The following is a 16,596-nucleotide window of genomic DNA, read 5'->3' as shown; positions in this document are numbered from 1 at the left end:
GCAACTGGTGGATGCAATTTAGTCTGGATAACGTGGCCCAATCCTCCAATAGCTAGCAAAAGCATACCATGTAAACACAGAGCTCTGTTGCTCTCTTCCTCATATATACAACCTTTCCATTTATGCATTTCCAATCTTCTCCTTGGAATTAAAATTCCAAAAATGGCAGTGTCGGCTGATCATTGCCGGATTTCGCTCTCCGCCCCCAGCCAACTGTGTGGGGCTGCCGGGTTTTCGGGGAGGAGGCAGAGGGTTGTGAAGTTTTGCAATGGAGACTTGATGGGGAAGAAGCTGAACCTGACCCAGCTTCAGCTTGGAGCTGCTAATGTTAAAAAGAACGGTGGGGTTGGGAAACATGTTTGCATGTCTCTCACTACCGATGTGCCAGTTGGCGAGGCCAAGGTGAGCCTTTCCAAACTCACTACATACATACTGTCCCTAAAACATACATGCATTCCAATTTGCATGCAGATTATGAATGTCCCTAAAACATAATTTGAATAGTCATGAGCATTACTATTTGCATGTATGATTTTTTATATATATTTTTATGAGATTTTTAACTTCTTTTTTCCCCCACCACCACATCAAATTCCAAAAGGCAGCATTTAAATTCTAAAATCTTATAAGATCAATTGTTTTCTAAATTCAAAAAAAAATATTTTTCAATAATTTAAGAGCAGCATCCATCCTTTTATAAGAGGAGAGTTGTTATGTTCAAGGAAGTAAAAAAATCTCATTCCACTATATTATAATGTTTTTAAATTTTAAACTTGATTCGAAATCAATTGATAAAAAAAGTGAGCCACGTTAAATTCGTACACGAAACGGTGCTTTTAATGGAGATGAATTCAAAAGAAATTGAACTTACACCATTAAAATGCGAAATGGATTAAAGCACAAAAAAAAAAAATCAAATCAGTTTGGGCTTTGATTTGATGAGAAGCCCATGGTATGATAATACTAGCCCAATCAAATATGCACATGATAATATATGGACTTTGACATATGGGCTTGGGTGCATCTAACAGTTGAGGGACATAGATATAGAGAAGCGGGACCCACGGACAGTTGTTGCGATCATACTGGGAGGTGGAGCTGGGACTCGGCTTTTCCCACTCACCAAGAGGCGTGCCAAACCTGCTGTAAGTCTCTCAACTTCACAAAACTTACCTACATCGGATGCCACTGTGACAAATTTCAAACTAATCACGTATTGTCACACATTCTAATTTTCTCATATGAAGTGCGTAATTGGTTTGAGATTCCGCTACAGTGAAATCTCCGTTGCATGGAAGTTCTTTCTCCCGTAATGGCATTTTACAGCAGTTGATAAAACAATGTCAAAACTCAATCCTATTTGTGGTTTTTTTCTTTTCTGAATTCTGTTGGGTTTCAAGTCCTTAGACACAGAAATGGAGTGGATTGGTTTTACTACTGTTTCTGCATTTTAGGTCCCAATAGGGGGAGCATACAGGCTGATTGATGTGCCAATGAGCAACTGCATCAACAGTGGAATCAACAAAGTTTATATCCTCACTCAGTTCAACTCAACATCACTCAACAGGCATATTTCCCGCGCTTACAACTTTGGCAGTGGCACCAGCTTTGGCGACGGCTGTGTAGAGGTATATGTTTGAACAAAATCATCAAGTAATTTTAACAAAATGTTGCACAAACCACATAAAGAGTCTAGCCTCTCTGCATTTATAAATTATATTTATGACAATGTATGTTCCGCAATGTCACTTATGGCTCTTGTGCTCCATGCCAGGTTCTAGCAGCAACTCAAACTCCAGGAGCGGCAGGCCAGAAGTGGTTCCAGGGTACTGCAGACGCCGTGCGGCAGTTCCATTGGCTTTTCGAGGTACTAAAAAAATACAGGAATGCATTAAACAGATAACAATTTTTCAGAATGTTTTCTTTGTTTCTTATGCTTCTCTAAGAAAAAGTCAATGCACATCAATGACAGAAGAATCTGAACCGCTTAACACTAAGCTATGGAGAAGTTGTAAACTTGAACAACTTAGAATGTGTGTAAGGCTTTCCTCTTGTCACAATTTGTGAAGGGAAATTGGGGTGGTTCACTGCATCAGGGAAGCCTTGAGTCTCCAAACATAGTCCTGCATGACTGTTATAAACGTATCCACCTTTTCCCCTCACACCCTTCAAATTGTTCGCGGTATAGAACTGCATGCCGGGAGCATCTGTCTACAACTCCAACACTCTTCCTGATTTCTTTTCATGCATCACAGCTGCCTTTTTCAGTACTCTGTCACCCTTGTAACCATTAAGCACATAGTTGATATCATAACCATTTGGCAGTTTCTTGATCCTGCTTTTAATGGTCTGAGGTGAGCTGAATGTTGAGAACACTCAGAAGAAACTATAACACACGACCTTGAATGAAAAGTTCTTATAATTGATAACAAACTGCAGGCTTATAAGGCCTTTTACAAAGAGATAAAATCAAAATAACAGCCCACGTTTGCAACACCCTAAAACGTGGTAACAGACTAAGAGGAATTTGTTAAAAACACTAACACCTAGTCCCTAAAGAATAGGACTTATTAACAGACTGATTAACTAAAAGATCTGAATAATAAAACTGTTAACTCTAACAGTCTTATCATTCCCTCCCTTAAACTGTATGCAGAATGCATTCAGTTTATATTAGGAACTTCACACACGCCCAGCAAACCACGAAGCTTCAAAAACACCTCCAACCTGAGCGGCTTTGTCATAATGTCAGCTACTTGGTCTTGAGTATTACAATGACTCAAATCAATCACACCATCTTTTAGTGCTTGCTTCTGCCGTGAAGAACAGGATTCTTGGAGAGTTTTATAGTTGAACTGTTATCACACAGAATTGTAGTGCATTTCTCCTGTACATAACCAAGCTTCTCTAAAACTCTTCTTAGCCAAACACACTGACAAGCGCACGAGGCAGCAGCGATGTACTCTGCTTCAGTGGTGGATAAGCTAACCACAGGCTGCTTTTTGGATGACCATGACACCGCACCAGAACTAAACATGAATACACTCCCGGAAGTACTCTTGCGATCATCTACATCTCCAGCAAAATCACTATCTGAATAGACTGTGAGTTGCTTACAGCCTCCTTTCTTATAGAAAATCCCCAGACTAGTCGTTCCCTTCAAATATCTAAGCAATCTTTTTGCTGCCAACCAGTGTTGCTCTGTAGGACACGACATGAACCTGCTGATAAGACTCACACCATAATCAAATCAGGTCTGGTTGCAGTTAAGTACATAAGACTGCCAACCACCTGCTTAAACACACTTGCATCAACCTTAGCTCCCTTCTCGTCCTTTGACAATTTGCAACCTGGAACTATGGGGTTCTTCACCAAGTTGATGTTGTTCATGCCAAATTTTTCTAAAACTTCATGAGCATACTTTCTTTGACTCACATAAATCCCATCAGAATTTTGTAGTACTTCAACCCCCAGAAAATATCTCATCTTTCCCAAGTCAGACATGTCAAATTCTGACATCATCGACTTCTTAAACTCTTTGCACATGCTCATGTCATTCCCAGTAAAGATTAAATCATCAACATAAAGACTGACAATTAAGAGCTTACCTCCTTCCTTCGACTTTGTGAATAGCGTGTGTTCACAATAACACTTTTCGAAGCCTTCTTTAGCAAAATAGGCTTCAATTTTGTTGTACCAAGCTCGTGGAGCTTGTTTGAGGCCATACAGCGCCTTATTCAGCTTATAAACCTTGTGTTCCTCGCCCTTCTTCTCATATCCCTGAGGCTGTTGGACAAACACTTCCTCACTAAGCTCACCATGCAGAAATGCGCTCTTCACATCAAGCTGAAAAATACTCCAACCTTGTTGAGCTGCTAGGGCAATTACCAAACGTATGGTATCTAGTCTTGCAACTGGAGCATAAACTTCTGTGTAATCAATCCCATATTGTTGTGCATATCCCTTTGCCACAAGTCTAGCCTTGCACTTGTCTATCTCACCACTTTCATTGAGTTTTGTTTTAAAAACCCATTTAACTCCAATGGTCTTCACTCCTTCAGGTAGGATAGTCAGATCCCATGTTTTATTACGTTCAATAGACTTAATCTCTGCATTCATGGCGTCTCTCCATTTCTTGCTCTTCACAGCTTCCTCGAAAGTAATGGGATCAGCTTCTGTGAGAGTTATCATGGCACTCAAGTCTTCTTCTTCTGACAAACCCTCTCCGGTTTCATAATCTTGCATCCAAAATGGAGCTCATCTTGCCCTCCCTTCAACTGGACCCAAGGAATTCCCATCATGTGACTCACTGAAAGGTGAGCTGGTGCTGGAAGGTGAGCTTGTGCCACTTGAACCAGCTCCATTTGTGCCATTTGAGCCAACTTCTTCATTCTCGTTAACTTCTGCTCCAAGTTCCCCTTCATTCTCAGTTTCATCAACTTCTTCTTCACTATCACCCCACTCTAACATATCCAAAGCCATTTCTTCCCTGCTCATGTCCCAATTCCAGCCCTTGTTCTCCTCAAAAACAACGTCCCTACTAACAATTATCTTCTTAGAGACCAGATCAAACAATCTATAAGCTTTCGACTCATCGCTAACTCCCAATAAAACATACTGAATGCTTTTGTCATCCAACTTGATTCTTTTCTGGTCTGGTACGTGCACATGAGCCAAGCACCCAAAAACTCTGAAATACTCCACTGTAGGCTTCATATCACTCCATGCTTCCTCTGGACTTCTCTCTTGCACAGCTGCAGTAGGGCACCTGTTGAGGACATGCACACACCATCTCACAGCTTCTGGCCAGAAAGCCTTTGGAACCTGCTGTGAGCATACAACGCACCAAATTCATCAGTCCTATTCTTTCTCTCAGCAACTCCGTTTTGCTGAGGAGTATAGGCTGTGGTTAATTGCCTGGTTATGCCATTTGCCTTACAAAATTCCCCAAACTCATTTGAGGTGAACTCACCACCTCTATCAGTCCTCAAACATTTAAGGTAGGCACCTGTTTCCTTTTCAACGCAAGCCTTATAACTTTTAAACATAGTAAATGCCTCTGATTTTTCATGCACAAAATAAATCCAAGTCTTACGACTAAAGTCATCGATAAAACTCAAGAAATACCTCTTTTTGCTGTTTGATACAGGCGTTATAGGGCCACATATATCGGCATGTACCAACTCCAGTTTTTGTGACGCCCTCCATAGACTTCCTTTTGGAATGGATTCCCTGTGCTGCTTTCCAACCAAACACACTGTGCATAACTTTGAAGGATTTATAAGAGAAGGCAAGCCACTGACCATCTTTTTGTATTGAAGGGTTCTCAATCCTTTGAAGCTTAAGTGTCCGAATCTGCAGTGCCATAAATAACTCTCATCTTCTGTCACAGCTTGAAAACAAGTAGTAGCTTTAGGCATCATCGCTGCGAGCACAGCAAACATCATGTTCACGCTCATCTCGGACTGAATGATTAGACCCTTACTAGGATGAAAAACTTTGCACTCCCCATGTTGAATCAGAATTGCCACACCTTTTTCTTGAAGCTGCCCCATACTTAACAGGTTATTCTTCAACTCAGGAATGTAATAGACCTCAGAAATTACCTGAGTGATTCCATTCACTTGCATTCGAACGTTTCCTTTCCCCATAACTGCCATCCTTGAGTTGTTGCCTAGTTTCACAGTTTGCCTGAATTGAACATCCAAATCCGAGAACCATTCTTTATTCCCACTCATATGATTACTACAACCTGAATCGAGAAACCAGACCTCTTCTATCTTAGCATGGTTAAGCTCTACATAGGACATTAATAGTAGCTCTTCTCCTTCATCTATTTCTGCATAGTTGGCTCCCTTCTCCCAACTGGGACACTCATACTGAAAGTGTCCTAATTTGTGACACTTAAAACACTCGATAGTGGCCTTGTTGAAAGGTTGTCTTCCACGACCTCTTCCTCTTCCTCTGAACGTCCCTTGGCCTCTTCCTCTGCTAGTGTTGTCTTCATGAGTAACCTTGAGAGCCTGCTCCTCTCCTCGATGGCCATTCATTCTTTGTTCATGGACCAACAAACTACTATGCAGCTCGTCAATAGTCATTGTGCCCAAATCATTGAACTCTTCAATGGAGCAAACCACATAATCAAATTTTGAAGTCATGGACCTCAAAACTTTCTCATTGATGATGGTTTGGCTCATTGTCTCACCATGAGCCTTCATTTTGTTGGCTATAGTGAGAGTACGAGCAAAGAAATTATCAACAGTCTCTCCCTCCTTCATGTGAAGTGTCTCAAAGTCCCTCCGAAGTGCTTGCAACTGTGCCCTCTTCACCTTGGTAGAGCCTTGGTATTTCTGTTTCATGGAGTCCCAAATACTCTTTGATGTGTCTCTATCGAGTATAGTCTTCATGATATTCCGCTCTATAGCTTGAAAAAGGTAATTCTTTACCTTTAAGTCCTTCAGCTTCTGCCCCTCGACCAATTTGCGTTGTGCTTCTATCTGTTCTGTTGCCACCACCGTAGAGAAAGATTGTGTCTCCACCACCGAAATCCCATTCTCTATGAGATCCCAATATTCCTTAGAACGGAGAAAGTTCTCCATCAACATCGCCCAATGATCGTAATGTCCGTCAAATTTGGGAATGGCCGGCTGCACAAAACCACTGTTATTGCTCTCCGCCATTCTGCTTGACTCCCTTACTCTGAAAGAAAACTGCGGTTTCTTTCCACACACACTCACAATCAGGCCCCCTGTGATGGAGCTCTGATACCAATTGTTGAGAACACTCAGAAGAAACTATAACACACGACCTTGAATGAAAAGTTCTTATAATTGATAACAAACTGCAGGCTTATAAGGCCTTTTATAAAGAGATAAAATCAAAATAACAGCCCACGTTTGCAACACCCTAAAACGTGGTAACAGACTAAGAGGAATTTGTTAAAAACACTAACACCTAGTCCCTAAAGAATAGGACTTATTAACAGACTGATTAACTAAAAGATCTGAATAATAAAACTGAAATCATAAGGTGTTTGTTTCACTGATGCAATTTTACCTGTTGGTATAAGCTGGCTATTTACTGGTGTGATACGGGACCTGAAGATCTGTATATAGTGATGCAATATGTCGCTGCAATTGTGGCCACCTGGGTTCCAGAAAGCATGTTGGGCTAGATTCACTGGAGTAGGCTTGTTCAGAGCTATGGCTTTCATTGTTACAATCAACTACTTGTTTCCTGTGAGTGTGTACATCACAGTGATAAGGATATCACCCGGAAATCCTCCTTCACCGTCAAAGCTGTGATAGGAGAATTGGATGCTAGGATTAGCACTCTCTTGTTCATGTCTTTTCACTTTCCAAATAACACGACTGAACCCTCTTGGACCACCATGAATCGTGTTTTTGCCGTCATTAGCAACTAGTTTGTAACGGGTTCCATTCAAAGCAAATGCAGCACTACAAATTCTGTTAGCAACCCGACCAACAATGGCTCCGAAGGGTGAGGAACTACTGATGTAATCCTTGACTGAATCGAACCCGAGGACAATATCGGCCAACTTTCCCCTTTTTTTAGAGACAACAAGAGATAGGATATATGCACCCCAGTTAGTAAGCTTCACATAAGTTCATATATCCCAATCTTTTCCTTTGCTAAAGAACCATTGACATGCCCAAAAGTAGGATTAGGAAAAAGTACAGAGGGATAGAGATCTCGGCCATTTTTCTTTAGAAAATGAAACCAGCTATCAGGTTATATATATTGAAGAGCAAGAGTCATTAAGGAGTACACATTTAAAACAAGAATTAATAACACGGAGGTTTTTTTTTTTTTTTTTTGGAGTCTCTGCTTTACTTTGAAGTAGTTAGCCCTTGAGTTTCTTACCTTAACAAAAAGATGGAAATTGATGGTGCATCAATACCTTTCTTTATTTCCCCCCTTTCCATTGGTTTATTTCCAACAAATAGGATACTTATAATAGAAATTTAGTTATATACCCAATCTTAGACATGGTTTTATAAAGAAACCCTACACCGTTTAAAAACTATAAACACACCCAAAAAAAATCCAAAAATTGACAGCTATCAATTTTTTTTAATTTAATAGTTGTTTTTTAGTTTATTTGTGTGTGTTAAATACCTATATTGTCCTTGTACTATGGATTTAAGAGAGGAAAATCAGATCTGCCCAGATCTGCCATAAAACCAAATATTTCCATGTCTGCCAAAAAACCAAATCTGCCAAAAAAACCAAATCTGCCAAAAAATCAAATCATATTTATTTTCTCCTTTCTCGCTGGTGTTTTCTCTGGTGTTGGAGCAAGAGGAGCTTCCATTGAAGCTCAGTCTCAGGTCCAACTATATTATTCATCTTTAATCTACAATTTTCAATATTTCACCTTCAATTTCTTGTTCTAAAATCGTGCTTCTATTGATTTTTTCTTTTTTCGGATTGTTCAAGACCTTGAAAAAACCTCGATCAGATGCTTTTAGCTCTACTCCTCATCTTCGAGCTCTACTCCTCTTTCGCCACATCATTGTCGTTGTTATCGTCGTCGCCGTCGTCGTCGTCGTTTGGTTTGTACTTAAGATTTTTGATCTTTTGCTTCAATTATGTGTTTCTCTTCGGATTTTAGTTGATTTTCGAAATGTATTTGAAGCTTTGATGATCGATTCAACTTTTGTTACTATTTCAGTTATGAATCTCATTTTTGTTTAACAATGTACTTCTGTGATAGGGTATTAACAATGTACTTCTATGACAGAGTATTAACAATATACTTCTATGACATAATAGTATTAACAATCTGGGCTCAGCTTGTTTTGAGTTGGTCTGGTTTGTTCTTTCTTCATCTTTTCTTTGGTGGACATGTATTAGAAATAGCAACATGATAAACATTAATCAACATGACAGTAAACTAGCAGTGTTATTACCCTAGACTAGAACATTACAGGGGTAAACATGCATTAGAAATAGGATGTCATAGGAAATAGCAGTGCTATTACCCTAGACTAGAACATTATAGGGGTAGATATGCATTAGAAATAGAATATCATAGGAAACGAGCAGTGTTATTACCCTAGACTGGAACATTACAAGAGTAAACATGCATTAGAGATAGGATGTCATATGAAACTAGTATTGTTATTACCCTAAACTAGAACATTACAACCATTAATCAGCATGACAATAAACTAGCAATATTATTACCCTAGATTGGAACATCAGCCATTAATCAACATGACAATAAACTAGCAATGTTATTACCTTAGACTGAAACATTACATGGGTAGACATGCATTAGAAATAGGATATCATAGGAAACTAGCTGTGTTATTACCCTACACTGGAACAGTACAGGGGTAAACATGCATTAGAAATAGGATGTTATAGGAAATTAGCAGTGTTATTACTCTACACTGGAACATTACAACCATTAATCAACATGACATAGCAGTGTTATTACCCTAAACTGGAACATTACAACAATTAATCAACATGACAATAAAGGTGTAGAACATTACAATGATTAATTAACATGACAAGTTAATGAAACTACGGTTTTCAAGACCTTTTGTTTGTAATGAATTGTTTGGGTTTTTTTATAAAATTGGGTTGGGCTTGTTTTGGGTGCTATTTAAGTTTTTTGTGTTGGTCTTCTTTTTTAAATTGATCAATGGCAGTCATGTAATTTATAAGAACTTAAACACTAATTTTTTATGTAGTAAATGAGTTTTGGGTGTGTTTCTAAAGTGCAATCCATGTGGGGTTTTTTTATAATTTCAGCCCCTATTTTGGGTATATTAATGAAGCTCCCTACTTATAACCTGTTTCATTTGCGCATATTTAGAAAGTAAAAAATTTTCCTTCCCAATTGACAGTTTGAAAATACGTAAATGACAAACCTGATATTTTCAAATAACAAGGTTGTCATAAGTGACCCTTCCATGCTTCAGTCCCCCTTTTTTATTCTTCTTTGCATAACCGAGCAAAGCATTCTAGCGAGGTGGTCTAAAAATTGGATGTATCATAATTTACACCAATGCTTTTCATGCCGCAGGATGCAAGAAGCAAGGATATTGAGGATGTTCTGATCCTGTCTGGTGATCATTTGTATCGAATGGACTACTTGGACTTTGTTCAAGTAAGACAGAACCGTTAGTTTTGCTTCACTGAAAAGAATTCAAAAGGCCAATTCTCAATTATTAAAACTTACCCCTCAATTATTTGCAGAATCATAGGCAGAGTGGTGCAGATATTACCATTTCTTGTTTGCCGATGGATGACAGGTACTGTATTCATTTTACCAAAGAAACCTCTTGAATCTTCCTTGTAAAATTTTGACTATGAAATTCATATCAATATTCATAATATACTGGCTTGAAATCATTAGTGGTAATTTTCTCTTATGTATGAGTGCATTGGTTTTTCAACTCTGATCACAATGGTCTATTGCTCATCAACCCTTTGAAACTTTCCTCTCTACTCTTTCGATGATAGCCGAGCCTCAGATTTTGGTCTAATGAAGATAGATAAGAAAGGACGGGTCCTATCGTTCAGCGAAAAACCTAAAGGAGACGACCTGAAGGCAATGGTAATACTCATTCTTAAGCTATTACTAGAATTTGAACTGGCATAGGTATATGAAAACTTATATGCTCATTTTGCTACAAACATTAGGCAGTAGATACAACCGTTTTGGGACTTTCTGTGGAGGAGGCTCTAAAGAAACCATACATTGCTTCCATGGGAGTGTATGTCTTCAAGAAGGAGATACTTCTGAATCTTTTAAGGTGCTAATCATGCGTAGTTATATACGAATTACAAATTGTAATATTAGTTTGATTCACATGAACATACATAAGCACAACACAATCACAACCCGCATTAAAGAAATTTGAGAAAACTACACTAACTATTTGAGTCAGATGGCGTTTTCCGACTGCAAATGACTTTGGATCAGAGATAATCCCCGCCTCAGCTAAAGAATTCTTCATTAAGGTCTGTATCAGATCTCTGTCTGAGGATGTTATATGTTTGCTTAAGCTTAGTCTAGAGATATATATGTTAACAAGGCATGCAAGTATAGGTCAACAGTCTAAATTTTGAACTCACTAACCTTGCTATCCACTTCAGCATTCCATGATGCTCCTTTGTGAAAAACCTCTGTGCAGGCTTATCTGTTCAATGATTACTGGGAAGACATAGGGACCATCAGATCCTTCTTTGAGGCAAACCTTGCCCTCACCGAGCATGTAAGTACGAAGCAAGATGGGGAAGCGACAATAAATGCTTTAAGAAATTTGCAATGCTCACCCTTCTAATGTTCCTTCTGCAAAAGGAAAATAAGCTTTTGCTGTCACAGATGAATCTAATGCTTCATTTTTGCATCTTTCAGCCAAACAAGTTCAGTTTTTACGATGCAGCAAAGCCGATGTATACTTCAAGAAGAAACTTGCCTCCATCAAAGATTGACAATAGCAAGGTTCGTGAGCTTACTTTCAAGAAGTTACATCATTGCCCATAAAATTTATCCCTGCTGCAAGCTAACTGAGATAAGGTGTTGACACACATGATCATCCTGATAAAAATCAGGAACATCCTCGTGCAATCAAGCACAGATAACTGCATTATATAACATTCTGCCCACTTGTGCAGATCGTTGACTCCATCATATCACATGGAAGTTTCATAACTGATAGCTTTATAGAGCACAGTGTTGTCGGTATCAGATCTCGAATAAACTCAAATGTACACTTAAAGGTTTGTCCCATAAATTCCAGAGAATATTAAGCTCAAGTTGTTAATGAAATAACCCAAATGAGTAATTCAAACTGGTGTCTAACTCTTATGACTGGCAAAATGCATGCAGGACACAGTAATGCTTGGTGCTGATTACTATGAAACCGATGCTGAAGTGGCATCACTATTAGCTGAAGGAAGAGTTCCTGTTGGAATTGGAGAGAACACAAAAATCAAGTACGGGCTCCTTGAACCTCCACAAATTTTGTAAGTTATAAATGTTAAATAACTTCTTGCTCTCATGGTTCTTGATGTTATGTGCAGAGACTGCATCATTGACAAAAATGCAAGAATCGGCAAGAATGTTGTTATTGCAAACTCAGAGGTATAATGTGCTCTCAAGTAATAACATACAGAGAATATAAAACGAGCAATTTGACTGCTAGGAAGGTGGAAAATTCAACGTTTCTATATGATTTTTGACGTCTCAGTTCTCAGCTGCCTTATGGTGCAACCAGGCAAAACCTTTTACCTGATGAGCTTATAAGATATAATTTGTGTTAGTCTAATTTGTACTTTGTGTTTATGCGTGGAATTGCAGGGCGTACAGGAGGCTGACAGATCTTCTGAAGGGTTTTACATCCGATCTGGTATAACCATCATATTGAAAAATTCGGTCATCGTAGATGGACTTGTGATCTAAACTATCCCTCCATCCTTTTTAGTTTTTGGGTATATTAGGATGGATTGGAACTAAAAGAGAGAAATGCAATGTGAATCACCATGTATACTCATATCAGTAGAGCAAGACACTTATGATGCGGATGTGTATAAACCTTGTTATCAAATACATTAAGCAGCTATATTTTGCAAGCTAATTGTGAAAATCAACTTTCGATAACAATTTACGGTTCATTCAAATCGAGTAAGAGTACATCAAATGACTTATGCAATTCATCCAATGTATCCATGGCCTTGTTGGAGAGGATAATCTTGTCCATCAATAGTTAAGACAATGTATACGTTGAGGATGCAGAAATTTATACTTTTTTTGAAACCTGGGGATTAAGAAAAAGGACTGATTGAACGTCAGCAAATGCTGTACAGCATCATAGATTGATAAGCAACGCGGATCCAAAAATCATAACATGTACAGAATTTCACATTCTTGTCCCTGTTCAGTTACCATTCAGGAGTAAAAGTTTATGGCCATTTTTCTGGTCATATAAAGCATTTGTAATTACTTCGTGGTTCCTCATACAGAATTGTTCTTTAACTTTACCCCTTTATCATTGTGTGATCCTCCTTCCATAAGGAAAGTGATACTATTCCACCATAGCTCTGGATTTCAAAGTAAAATGGACTGAAACAGCTTGAAAGGAAGGGGCATTCTATACAGATTGAGATTAACATTGATTCTACACAATTAGCTCTTCGCAGTTAAACATCAGTTCGTTTTCATATTTTTCCAAAACAAACCGCTCCTTTGAGATTATAATGCTTGTAACAGAGCATTTTTTGTCTGAAAACGGTTTTCTACCTGTTCTTCCAGCTCGATGAAGATAATCAATAGCAGTTCTTGGCAGATCATAGTTGTATATATGAGTAGTTTCTGGCAAGTCAAGCCCTCTGGCTGCTATGTCTGTTGATACAAGAAGATAGCTGCCTGCTTGTCTCACTTCCTAAGTTAAGTAAATAGACCCATCAGAAGATTTCAACATGAAAAGGATTGCATACAAAAGACCAATAGTAAATGGTAGCATATTTGGAAATTTTGGATGCTTTTAGAAGGCAACTCAGAATATTGAAAACAGAAAATGTATTTCTGTTTGAGGTTTTCACACCCAACACTTTGGGTGTCCATCTCAGTTTCTATCACTTGTCTGTCCCCTCAGCTATACAATTGCAAATAATTAATTGCCCGTATCTGAAAATTCAAAATCTAATGACCATTTTTAAGACCTGCCTTTATCATACGTCTGCTTTTCCAAAGATGGCATTACCTTGAGTAGACCTCAAAGTTGATCCCATGTGACTATAAATTCATAAAACAATCAAATATAACTAATACTACTTTAGCGGAATTGAACATGATTTACTGATTCAGACCAAAAGAGAAAAACATGTAACTTACAGACAGAGAAGCTGCTCGTGAATTGAAATTCATGTCTTCTTCCAAAAGGAGGATGTCTGAATATCCCTCATATGAAGCCTTCAAGAAATTAATTAATAGAGTTGCTGAAGAAGCATTTCCAGCTTTTTTTGACTTCTCAGACTGACCAAATAGATAAAAACTCATATATTAATAGAATAGAGAGCCCATCTATATAATTCTCAGGAACAAGAAAAAACAAATTTATATTATATCAAAACTTACAGATTCTAAGTTTTAAATACATATCTTTAACTAGGTCCTTGTCAACTATGTCTAAGTGACATCTTATTAGAGGTTTACTTTCTGGGTAAATAATTAATATAACTACAAAATACTTAAGTTCAAATCAGATTTGAACCCAGCTTCAGCACAAGATCATGAAAAATAAAATTACATAGAAGGATATGTGGTGCAAACCTGCTCACCAACAAAAACAATAGCAGACTGTGGTGCATCAGACTGTAACAAGGACAACAAGGTCTCATGCCTTCTATTTTTTAGGCATATCTGTTAAGTATGAACGGAATTAGAATATCATTAAGAACATAGATGCCCCTATACAATCTCAAAGAGGACAAATGGTGAAAAAAGTACAGCAAAAGCAGGATTATAACATGATTTAGTGACAAGTAAACCAGAAAACAGAATGGAGTAGTTTACATGTTTTAAGAATTTTCTTACCACAAATCTATGATGTAAACATGATGGCATAGGCTCAACTGGATTGACATGGACATGAATTGTATCATTCTGTAAAGTACATACATACTGTTATGCAAAATACAAGAAACTTTATGAAATCCAAATGAAGGTGACATGGAAACAAGAACTATATCAGCAAACCTTGGTCCATTTCTGCTGTATACACTTATCTAAAAAGATTTTGTGCTGAGGAATGGAAGCACTGGCAAAAACCGTCTGACGGGTATTGATCGACGAATAGGAAGTCAAAAGCTTCCGAAGAGAACTGACTTGTTTGGAACTGAACATGAAATCAACCTAACCAAACAGTGAATATAAGACATTAGTTTATTCAAGAATCATTTTCAGACAACCTTGAATAACCTTTTAAACAACATATCACTCTACTCATAGAATGTCCCAGCTTCCATATAGAGTTGAAATTTCAAAATCTAAGCCACAAGAAATAGCTAAGGAACAATTAAATTGCGTTCCAGTTTACCTCATCAATTACCAGCACTCGCATTGCTTCAAGCTTAATCATATGCTTCTCAAGCATTTGGCACAAACTCCCAATTGTTGCCACCACAATAGTAGGGGGCTCCGCCTGAAACATTGAACCACAGAATAAAGCTCATCATACATGTACAATATTTCTTTTTGATATCATGTTAACATTGTTAGTATCTAGTCCATAACTACAAATAGAGAAAAACTTAAAGAAAACTAAATCGACTAGAATGCAGCACCTTTAACCAACTCTTGTGCCTCATCAACATTCCTCCATCTAAAAGAGCCATAACAGTACAGGATTTCTGCTCCAATTCGCCTTCCTTGGGCTTCGTAGCCAACATCCGAGCAACCTTTGTAACCTTACACATACATAGAGTCATCTTGTTCAACTCACTTAGAGGAAATGATCAAAACCATACCATACAAATACAACCATTGTAAAATTGCACAAGAGAATCAGTCTTAAAGTCTTACTTGCATGCCAAGCTCCCTAGTGGGCACCACAATGAGAGCTTGAACAGCTGATCTTCGAGCGTTCACAATAGAAAACACCAAAAGCAGGTATGTCAGCGTCTTCCCAGAACCTGTCTAGAGGACCAAAATTCACGGCAAGATTCAAACTTGGCTACAAAAACACACCTAAAACATCTAAAAACTCAAAGGGTTTACGAATTTGACCTGCGCGTGAAGAATACAATCGCGGCCCGAGAACAGAGTCGGCAGAGCTTGCCTTTGTACGGGCGTTGGTACAACGAATCCCAGTTCCTCCATTTTGCAGAGCACGTGGTCGGGCACGTGGGATTGGCAAATTTGACGGAGGGTGAAGGGTTCTGGTTCGGAGCCAGCTTCGGTGGTGATAGGTGTGGAGTTCAGAAGTGCCTGTATTGGGCTACAGTTGGATACGAAACCATTGGAGGAGAAAAGTCTAGGGCTATGGTTTAGGGATTGAAAGGGAAAATGGGCATGACGGGGTTTTTGAGAGGGTTTAGGGAGTGACAGAGGGAGAAGCTGAGTAGCTGAAAGTGTAGCCGTTGCCATTGACAGAATAACACTCCAGTCTCTCAGTTCAGACTATTTTACCGTGATTATCTCCTCTTATATAGGTATGCCAACGTAACTATGAAACCAACGCGTCTAGCACAATAGAAAATGTCGATGACTTGTCGCATATCAATAATCTCAAGTTAAAACTTCACGCCGGATAGAAATTTTTTTACTCTTAAATATCATTGTAGTCTTAACAGATTAAAAAAAAATACCATGTAATTAAATATTCATTTGAAATTAGTGGGGATATTCTCCAATAAGCATTTAAGTTAAGGATTGGTTACATACTTTTAATTTCAGCCGTTCAATATTAAGAGACTATTAACACATTTAATTAATGCAATTCAACACCCAAAATTAGAAGTATATAACCAATCCTTAACATAAAATACTTATTTGAGAATCTTCCTAATTGGTGATATTAACTCCGTGAAGCCTTAAAAGGTGCAACTTAAATA

General features: G+C 38.3%; 2 protein-coding genes and 1 long non-coding RNA gene across 7 annotated transcripts; 2 read left to right on the top strand and 1 right to left on the bottom strand.

Moving 5' to 3' along the window:
• Window positions 58-12,620, top strand: LOC18789353 (glucose-1-phosphate adenylyltransferase large subunit 3, chloroplastic/amyloplastic). Its single transcript, XM_007222609.2, has 15 exons — window positions 58-402; window positions 1,032-1,145; window positions 1,455-1,628; window positions 1,775-1,867; window positions 10,061-10,144; window positions 10,234-10,289; window positions 10,501-10,594; window positions 10,681-10,793; window positions 10,929-11,001; window positions 11,175-11,255; window positions 11,399-11,485; window positions 11,659-11,763; window positions 11,873-11,979; window positions 12,067-12,127; window positions 12,344-12,620. Exons 1-15 carry the CDS (start codon window positions 163-165, stop codon window positions 12,443-12,445), a joined length of 1,584 nt encoding a protein of 527 aa, XP_007222671.2. The 5' UTR covers window positions 58-162; the 3' UTR covers window positions 12,446-12,620.
• On the top strand, window positions 7,983-8,694 carry LOC109947932. The gene is made up of 2 exons (XR_002270723.1): window positions 7,983-8,351; window positions 8,461-8,694. It is a non-coding gene; the product is annotated as an uncharacterized LOC109947932 (long non-coding RNA).
• On the bottom strand, window positions 11,278-16,171 carry LOC18791161 (DEAD-box ATP-dependent RNA helicase 58, chloroplastic). 5 transcript variants are annotated; one of them, XM_020559640.1, is made up of 10 exons: window positions 15,770-16,171; window positions 15,566-15,679; window positions 15,328-15,450; window positions 15,081-15,185; window positions 14,741-14,896; window positions 14,579-14,647; window positions 14,315-14,404; window positions 13,877-14,017; window positions 13,283-13,424; window positions 11,278-11,332 (listed from the first exon to the last, which is right to left on the bottom strand). In XM_020559640.1, exons 1-10 carry the CDS (start codon window positions 16,127-16,129, stop codon window positions 11,313-11,315), a joined length of 1,320 nt encoding a protein of 439 aa, XP_020415229.1. In that variant the 5' UTR covers window positions 16,130-16,171; the 3' UTR covers window positions 11,278-11,312. The 5 variants fall into 5 exon arrangements, with proteins under 5 accessions (XP_020415229.1, XP_020415225.1, XP_007222883.1 ...); XM_020559636.1 differs by lacking the exon at window positions 11,278-11,332 and adding an exon at window positions 12,697-12,800; XM_007222821.2 differs by lacking the exon at window positions 11,278-11,332 and having other exon boundaries at window positions 12,832-13,424.

This window comes from Prunus persica, chromosome G1 (assembly GCF_000346465.2).
Source record: "Prunus persica cultivar Lovell chromosome G1, Prunus_persica_NCBIv2, whole genome shotgun sequence".
Lineage (NCBI taxonomy): Eukaryota > Viridiplantae > Streptophyta > Magnoliopsida > Rosales > Rosaceae > Prunus > Prunus persica.
The sequence above is the reverse complement of the archived record's forward strand: the minus strand, read 5'-3'. Positions and strand labels throughout refer to the sequence as shown.